A 9,824-nucleotide genomic window follows, 5' to 3' on the forward strand; every position below is an offset into this window, starting at 1 on the left:
TTTTTTTCAAAATAATATATTAAAGGTTTTAAAACAAATCATAAATATTTATAAAATTATACTTAAAAAAAGTGCATGAATTAATTCGGAATGTATTACTTCTTTACCTTTAATCATAAATTTCTAATTCAATTTTGAAAGAAAGTGTCCTCCTAAATAAGCGGCTCAACCTAAATTTAATTGGGGCTTCGATTCGGACTCGAATAATTTTGAATGTCATTTTCAGGAATCTACAATTTCATCGTGTTTTAGTAGTATTTGTGACGATTTTGATATTATAATTGGATTATTAATTGAGTGAGGTTTAGTTAGTAATGATCGGGTAGTGGGTTGGTTTATAAATTAATTGATAAATTAAAATTATAATCAATAGTTGAACGCAAGTATTTTAATAAATATTTAAAGAGTTTAATTTTAAAACAATTAAAGAAAGTGGTCAATTTTGAACCCAAAGGTGGATGACAAGGGTATTTTGGAGCCAATAGGTGGATGAAAAGGGCATTTTGGAGCCAATAGGTGGATGGAGGGTAATTTTGTACCATTTTCAATACTTCAAGGGTATTTTAGGCCCTTTTCCGAAAAAACAATTAAGAAATCATCACAATTTCCTTTATTTCTTTATTACGCTAATATTTTGAAAAATTCACCGTAATTCAATATTGAAATTTATTATTTTTAAGTACTCGTGATTAAAATATAATTAAGAAATCATCATAAATCTCCTTTATTTCTTTGTTAGCTAATATTTTCAAAAATTCACCAGTAATTCAATATTGAAGTTTATTATTTGTCAAGTACTCATGATGGGTCTATCTAATTTCCAAAAATTATAAACTCCAATATCCCTTTAAGAATTAATTTCCAAAAATTATAAACTTCTATATTCCTTTAAGAACTGGTTTTCTCAAATACAATCGTCTGTTCGCAATGCCTCATTAATATAATGTTAGTCTTATAGTTAAAGTAATAACAAAAATAAATTCATTATAGTATCGTCTGTTCCCAATGCCTCACTAATATAATGTTAGTTTTATAGTAATAAATAATAACAATAATAATATATTCATTATAGTATGTGAATGAAATATATATATATATATATATATATGAAGAAGTTAGAATAAATGTAATATGAGGTGTAAATTATTTCCGAACAGAAATTTTAATTTAGAAATGACAAACAAAAGAGAATAGAAAAAAAGTTAAATATGTACTAAATAAGTGACGACAAATTAATGGCGCTTAATTATTCGATGATATATTATTTTGCAGTTACAACCACAATTTCCACGTTTACCCACTGTTTACAAGGGACAAGGTCAAAACATTTTTTTAAACTTATTTTATTATTAATTATATACACTAAAATATAATGTATCGCTTTTTAATTTTCATCCATTTTTTAATATTGAAAAAGCGTTAGGTACATAAGTAACCAAGAAACATCATGGATTTAGTTTTACTCAAGAAACAAATTAAAAGTAGAAATTTTAAATTGTTTAAGGTTAATTATTTAATATTTATTTATTTTATGTTAGTGAAATACAAGAATTTTGAGTTATTAAATAAATCTTGAGTCTTTCACTTTGACATATATTATTTTTTAATTACTTTTATCTCCTCGATTACTTACGTGGGCTCCAAATGATATAACATGGGCCTTTTCCATTATAGCACGTTTATCTATCTTATATTATATTATTAAAATAAAAATATTTATAAATTGACTTGTTTGTCCCCTACTTTTTAGTCAATATATACCCACCACTTCATCTACCTTCATATCAAATACCGTTCAGTGCTTACTAGCTCATTTCCCCAATTTCTGCCTTATTATTTTCGTGTTTATCCTAAAAATATATATATAAAAAAATTAAATGGGTCCAAAATCAGTTGCTGTTGGGCTAAAGATTCTAATTAATCAGAAGAAGATTTGTCAAGGCAAAGCAGCTGCTCCTAATAATGTTTTAATTATGTATAGTTCAAGATTCACCAAAGTGAAACCCATCTTCCACACAAATCCTACTCAATCTATCAGTATTCAACATAATAATTGTTGCTTCCTCAAATATTGTTTCCTTTGCAATAAGACCTTGAGACTCGACAAAGAAGTTTACATGTACAAGTATGTATCCGTTTTAATTTATTTCTTATACTTTTCTATTTTTATTCATTTTTACAAAAAAATAAATAAATTATGTTTTCCATTTTTTATTGTACACTATATTCAACATGAATGATAGAAATTCTCTTGAAACTAAAGGAAGAAGCAAATTGATTCACAGTTTACGAACTTACTTGTCAGTCAGTTACTCTGACTCGTATTGAAAAGAGGGTTTTGGACTTAAAATCACTCATTTTTCGAAAGGCTCCTAAATTTGTTATTTTTTTACTTCTAACTTTTCAGATGATATTTTAAAAGTATATTATTTTAAAAAAGAATCAGATAAATTAAACAAATTGAAACACAAAACCGATTAACAAACTTAATTTTATGGATTTTCTCTATTTTGTTCGTAAATCAAAAGTCAGGCCCCATCCCAATTATGTTTACCTAATGTTGGGCCTGACAAATTTTGGACGTGTGGGGGTGTTAGTGTCATGGGATTAAACAATTGTGCTTAGTCAAAATCCTGACTTCATAAATTAATTTTTACGGTTGAATTTAGTGAGGTTCATTTCTTTTATCACGAAATGTTAATTAATAATGTTTATATTAATTAATGCAGGGGTGATCTTGGATTTTGCAGTGTAGAGTGTAGAAACAGGCAGATTTATTTGGATGAAATAAAAGAACTTGAGACTTGTACTAAAAATATGTTACGATCTTTTCGCCGATGTGGAGACGATAACCGCCGGCGGTGTAGTGAGACTTCGGCTCTACTGGAGGAATACAATCAACGGCGAAATCCCATAGCATATTCTAAGAAAAATACTCGACCTATATTCACATTATCATAATTCGAATTCGTTTTGCTTTATTCTCAAATTCTTTTATTGATTTCCAATAAAATTATTGAAGAATATAGTACAAGTATTATTGATCTGACTATTCCATATATGTTTTGGATAAGAAATTTTTTATTAAAAATAAAAGAATATTATTATACGGTACTAGCTATTTAGTGATTTTATTTTTGAAAATGAGTTGACAAGTATATATTCGAGATAAGTTATAATTTGAAGTGACAACATGAGCTGTCCAAGATGTTGATGTGGGCGCATAAGTCCATTAAAATCTCCTAGGTGACAACAATTGATGACTAGGATGATTTTAACCCATACTTCTATATATCTTTATCCAATTTCTATTTCTAACTCTATGTTATTGTGTTTTACTTCCTTCGTGTTAATTTATTTGGTGTTGTTGATTGGTCTCGAAAGCTTAAAAATAACTATAGATCTTCAAACTTTATAATTATCACTTGTATTATTTCGTGATATATATTGAAAGGGCTATATAAGGCAAATTACTTTTAATCAAATGATTAGTTATCGCGCATTATTTTTTATACAGATTAAGACATAAATAATGTTAAACGATAAACGAGCGTAAAAGAAACCAATCATCTTCTTTGAGATAAATCAAGCATTCAAGCTAATATCTGTTAATATGATGGATACGAGTAGGAGGTATCTTTCGTCTCTAATAAGTGACATAAATATATCAAACGACCTTTAACAAAATATCTAACTTGGTAGTTGGAAATATTTTATAAATAGAGGCTTTAAGTTATAAGTACTTTGAAATTTTAATAGTAGATCATGCATATAGAAATCAATAAAGAAGTAATACATGAGTCAAACATTGAAGCAGCATGCGGATCAAATATAATGTATTCATTTATGATAATCTACCCCATTTGGCCTATTTTAAAATTGATTTAATACGTAGCTTAAATTAATTCAAATTAAATATATTACTATATGTTACTCCCTTCGTCCATTTATATTTGTCATGTTGCGCTTTTCGAAAGCCAATTTGACTTATTTTCAAAATTAAATTAGATTACGTTGATTCGATTTTTTAATCAAAAAAAATTAGTTATTCAACGAAAAGTATTATACATTGCAATTTTTTACATATCAATATAATGAAAAAATATATCTTAAAATGTCAGTCAAAGTTTGTAAAGTTTGACTATAAAAATGAAAAGTATGACAATTAATAGTGGACTGAGAGGGGAGTACATAAAGAGATAAGTATATTTTTTAAGATAATTTATTCAGTACTCCTTCCTAAGTACTTTTCAACTCTTAAATTGATACGTTTATTAAGAAATTAATAATTATTGACATAGTGAATTTATCGTCTTATTTCTACTAATTGTTAAATAGATAAATTAAAAACTTAAGATTTTTCAAGATGTTCTATGGAAAAAAATTTATTCTTTTTTAATTTATCAAAATAAACAAGTAACTAGGGATATTTAAAAAAAAAAAAAGTTAGACAAGTAATTAAGAACAGAGTGTTACTTAGTAATTATTTTTGGGAAGAATTGAACATATTACCTTATGATATATTGATTGGTCCATTTTGAAGCTGCCCATTTCAAACAAAGTAAATGTAAAGGCGGGTTAATGATTTTTTTCATTCACTAATTTGACCTATTTTCATAAATTCAAATTCAGTTAAAAGGTTTCCATTTGATACACTAACAAAGACCCAAATAATATATTTCTTAGTTCTAATGTGGCCGGTGTTCAAAAAACATTTTATATATATATAACACAGGATGCAATAATTAGGCATAACGACTAACGTGAGACCTGTTTATTGTTATTCTATCACATGAACAGTGGCTAGTGCTTTTGCTCTGTAAGATGATAAAAAATAAATAGAATATGAATAAAGTTAATATTTTCTTTATCACGTTTGAGTAGTTGTAGAATTTTATTATATCTCAACTAATTATGAGTTTACACTTAGAAGTACACAATTTTCACGTTCAGACAATATTACAAGAAGGGGACCCAGAAATATTTCTTTCTGCAGCTTGGAATTTATTATATTATGACCCACTGGAAAAGTTGGGGAATTCTCCTAACTTTTCTATTTTTAGCGAACGTTGGAAACTAGAATTAAGTATTACAGAATATATGGAAATTTATTCCATTAAAAACGCGTTCTTTTATTTTTTGCCTCTTTAAGTTTTTATTGTTTTCATTTTTTTAGACAAACATCATGGCATTGTTAATTACTGAAAATGCAGGGGAGTTATCTGGCTTTCTACAGTCAAGACTGAAGAGTATAAGCTTCTTACACATACTTTACATAAATATTTTCAGTTGAATTCTTAAATTTAATGGTTAATCAAAATTATTTAATTCGGTATAAACATGAGTGCAAATAAGTAGCTCACTTGACGGTAAATATTAACTTATGATCCAGCGTGCGATATCAATCGCTTTTCTTTATGGGATGATATGATCTGCTAGCCATGCCATTGGCAACAACTAGGTCCATATAGCTGTTGAGTTTGCCGCCACCATCTCTAAACCCTAATGGAAGTTGTTTCGATATACAAATGTGAATCCTCATTGAAGTCAGATTCATGGATAGGATCTAACAGTCACTGAATTAATTAAGTTGCATTTGTAAAATTGAAGCCCTTTTAGATTATCAAAAAACCAGCATTGGGAATTGTATACCTGTTCAGATTCCCAATGTAATCATCTCCCTATAATATGCTGGAGAAGAAACACCAGAAATCACTTTTAAAAAAAAAAAATTCAGATGGAAGAATTAGACTGTGTGGACGAATTCTATTTCTCAGTATTATTTGATTACGAAGAACCATTGTTCCCAATTTCAGATGAAATGTATGCTGAGGAATTGCAATTGCAAGAGGCCTTATATTCGGGAGCCACAGTTTCAGTATACAATGAGTTTAAAAGAGTAAAGAGAGAATGTTCCGGTACATTTTGCAGTATCTGCACAAACAACAAACTCGCAAACGAAATGTTCGCCACTGGAAATTGTTCACATTCTTTCTGTGTTAATTGTGTCACCAAATATGTGACTAGAAAAATCGTACAAGAAAATGTTAGCGTTATCAAGTGTCCCGATATTGCTTGTAAGGCCATAATTAAACCCAAGTTCTGGAGAGAAATTGTTCCTAAGCAAGTGTTGGATCAATTGGAAAAAAATACTCTGTTTTTGGGTTCAATAAAATTGCACTGTCCTTATAAGGACTGTTCAGCTATATTGGTTGATGATGGGAGTGAGAATGTGATTGACTCTCTGTGTCCTAATTGTGGTCGATTGTTCTGTGCTCGGTGTAATGTCTCGTGGCACGAGGGATTGGAGTGCAAGGATTTTCAGCGTTTGGGCAGATTAAACGATAGAGGGAAGGGAGATGTAATGCTGATGGGAATTGCTAAGAACAAGAAATGGAGGGAATGTCCAAAGTGCAAGTGTTATGTTGAAAAGGGTGACGGCTGCTTCCAACTAACTTGCAGGTATTTTTCTCATTCCTTAATCTCTCTCATTCAAGATTAATTTGTTTTGAGTTTGTTGCGATTATGAAACAAAATTAGGATTGAAGCTCTTGTGTTTATTAACCGTTAATATTTATAGATATGTAATGAACTTCTTCTCAACACTACAAGGCCTACAATTCGGACCAACAGAAAGTCCAAACAGCTTGAATCTTCTCATCTTCTTCTCAAATTCTTATTACATAGATACCAAACTGACTGGTATTTATTGAGTTGTGCAAATGTTTTTGAGAAATAATACAAGAAACACTATACACATCGAACTAACAATATACATGGTATTTATTGAGTATCCAATTGAGAAATTTTTGAATTTATGGCAGGTGTGGACATGATTTTTGCTACCGCTGTGGAATGGGCCACAAATCTCAACATATTTGTCCTTCAACTTAACTATAACCCCATTATGGTCGCTCAAGCTTTCTTTCATGCACGAATCTTGTGCTTTCGATGATTGATTTCAGGGATTCGCATATATTGCAAGTTCAGATTATTATTATTATTCCTTTTAAAGTTTATGTACTTCCCAGAAGTTTGTATTTTTTCTCTTAAATTAAAATAATTATTCGAGTGACCATTATTAAGTTTCTTTTGCTTTTAAATCTGTAGCATACCTCCTTTTCTATTTACTTCATTATTTTCCTTTTTTTTCTCGATATATTTTTCATCTGTTTTTCTAACAAGGCATATGGTAGTTGTGATTTTGTTTTACCTTACCTTTCCTTTCTCTGTTGTGGACATTCTTTCTCAACTCAACGTAGTTACTTAAAATAAAGTAAGTAGTTTCTTTCGACTGACGGCACAATGAAGCGATCACATTCAAATGCTTACAGCCGCAGCCAAAGAACGAGAACAAAGATTATTCATCAAAAATGTCCAAGAATTTCCGAAGACTATATAAAAAGACATAAAATTAAGAAATCTGCCGGAGCCAACGATGTCAAAATGGAATCAATAAATTTGCGAATTTTGGATACCAATCAAGTTGAAATGGGATCAAAGATTTGCAAATCGTGAATTCCGATAAAGTTGAAATGGAATCAACTGATTTGCAAATATTGAACTCGGGTAAAGTTGAAGTTGATCCTACCTCACTAAATTTTGATGACATCGATGTCACTGAAAATAACTACGATTACGAGAGCGGAGAAATGATATCGAATTGCAAAAAGTTATCTTCTACTCAGCTTAATTTCATTCTGATAAAAACTTGAAATCAAGCTCTAATCACAATGTTGGTAAAAAAACACCTATAGAAATTGAGTATTTGTGTATTCCATATTCACTTAACCTAAAGAATAGTATTACTGAAATGGGGGAATCTTCGTGTACTTTCTGTGAAACTTTTGAAAATGCATTCCGCTGCCAAACACAATGATCTGCGGCACCAATTGCACTTATTATTACTGTGAAGAATGCACACAGAACATATAGGAAAAAAAATCAATGAGGATATCCAAGAGGTTTCTAGAAAGTGTCATGCTTTTGTTTGCGAGGAAATTTTGGATATCGGTTCAATAATGTCGGTTGATTTTCTTATCCAGGTAAGAGATGCCAATCGACCAACGAAAGTTTCAACTTGTCCACTAATTATTGATTGTCCTTTTATGGATTGTATGTGTAAACTGATTGATGATCATCGGGGCTATCCAATTAGGGCATGTTCGGAGTGTTTAAAATTTTTATATGTTAATACTAAATGCTCACATTTTGGAATAACCTGTGAGGATTATCAGTTTAGTATGTTGGCAGCAACACTATGGAGGATATCGTGATGAACAGGAGAAGGAGGAGGAAGAGGAAGAGGAGGGGGAAGAAGAAGAAGCAGCTCCGTGATTAAAAAACTTCGATGAATATGGAAAAAAGGTCAAATTTTGTTTCCTTGGAGATAAAATAGTTATTTAAATACTTATTTACTTTATATGCATAGTCTATTATGGATTGAAAAACAGTATGCAGGGTCTTTTTTTTTCATTTCAATTAGTTGTTAAATTGGTGAAATAAGAATATACTGGGTAATATTTTTGAATTAGCTGTTAAGTCTGTCTAGGATGGGCTTCTAGTGATTGAGACCTATTGTCCAATGTAAGTGTAGTTTAAAATGCGCAAAATCTTGTATTTTGCAGACAAATTGTTCTATTTTAAATAGAGTTCAAGTTCGTATAATCAACGATCAGGCTCATATTTCTTTTATTTTGAATTGCTTGTTCAAAATAATTTTTACTACATCATTTATGAAAATAAAATATTCAAGAATAATAAATAATTTAATTTGCTATAAAAAAAAATTAGGAAAGAGATTTATAAGTTACCTCTAACATAGGATAAGAAGTGTCATATCAACAGAACACAAGATGAATATTAAGTATATAAGTAAGTAGATCTTATACTTTAATATTTTAAAATTGTATGTGTATATAACCAAATAGAACAATAGCATAAATGGATTAGACTGTTACATATGATATTAAAGTCACTTTTATTATGTTAGCTATGTCGATGCGAGCTATATTAAACTAGTTTACACAAATCCTAATAAGGTGGAGAAAACATCTTTGCTAGGTCTAGGCAAATCTCATGTGGTGGGGCAATTCTTAGGCAAATTTTATACGGTGCGACAAACCTCAAGGAGTAAGTTGAATTGAGGGTGTTTGGGCAAAAATATGTGATAAGTAAATTGGTTTAGGCTCAAAGCAGACCATATCATTAGCGAGTTAGGTCATTATTTGGTAGAAAAATGCAATACAGAATTATATACATATATTTTATATGAGGTGGATTACAGGTTAGCAGACATGACTGTCTATTGACGTATTTTATTGCCTTGCGAGTCTAGGCCTATATAAGAAATATTCATAGCCAGTTTTATGGTGAAAAAAATATGGCACAAATAATAATTTTAAGGGATAAAAGAATTATTTTAAGGGAATTTAATGGAATCAATTTGGGGCATGAATCAGTTGTTTGCTCTTCTGGCTTTCATTTCATTTTCTCCTCTGTTAGTGAAAATTCAATTTGAAAGGAAAAAGTACATTACGACATGTGAAGTTGGCAGGTGCTAATTTGCTAATTAATTTGTTTTTCTACTTCATATCTTGTCTTTTGATTTTATTTTCGTGATTAATAATTGAATAATCGAATCAAAATTAATAACAAACCCATGAACATTGCTATTTATAAGTATACATGAGCTCATTTCGTACACTTCAATTGTTTTATTCTAAGTCTTACCTCAATTTGTATTTGTGCTATCAGTACTCCCAGATGTTCATGAATCTCCTTGAATATATTCCAATTCATGTGTAATATATTTTTTGTTCTTA

General features: G+C 29.7%; 2 protein-coding genes and 1 pseudogene across 2 annotated transcripts; all 3 read left to right on the plus strand.

Annotated features, from left to right (window-relative positions):
- Positions 1 to 1,774: 1,774 nt before the first annotated feature.
- LOC107013742 (FCS-Like Zinc finger 17-like) lies at positions 1,775 to 3,114 on the plus strand. The gene is made up of 2 exons (XM_015213617.2): positions 1,775 to 2,125; positions 2,730 to 3,114. The coding sequence occupies exons 1-2, from the start codon at positions 1,878 to 1,880 to the stop codon at positions 2,959 to 2,961; spliced, it is 480 nt and encodes a 159-aa protein (XP_015069103.1). The 5' UTR covers positions 1,775 to 1,877; the 3' UTR covers positions 2,962 to 3,114.
- Positions 3,115 to 5,542: 2,428 nt separating this feature from the next.
- Positions 5,543 to 6,967, plus strand: LOC114076354 (probable E3 ubiquitin-protein ligase RNF144A). Its single transcript, XM_027915211.1, has 2 exons — positions 5,543 to 6,462; positions 6,825 to 6,967. Exons 1-2 carry the CDS (start codon positions 5,738 to 5,740, stop codon positions 6,892 to 6,894), a joined length of 795 nt encoding a protein of 264 aa, XP_027771012.1. The 5' UTR covers positions 5,543 to 5,737; the 3' UTR covers positions 6,895 to 6,967.
- A 338-nt stretch (positions 6,968 to 7,305) lies between these two features.
- Positions 7,306 to 8,276, plus strand: LOC114076526 (annotated as a pseudogene).
- Positions 8,277 to 9,824: the final 1,548 nt, after the last annotated feature.

Source organism: Solanum pennellii, chromosome 3, assembly GCF_001406875.1.
Source record: "Solanum pennellii chromosome 3, SPENNV200".
In the NCBI taxonomy this organism is placed as follows: Eukaryota; Viridiplantae; Streptophyta; class Magnoliopsida; order Solanales; family Solanaceae; genus Solanum; species Solanum pennellii.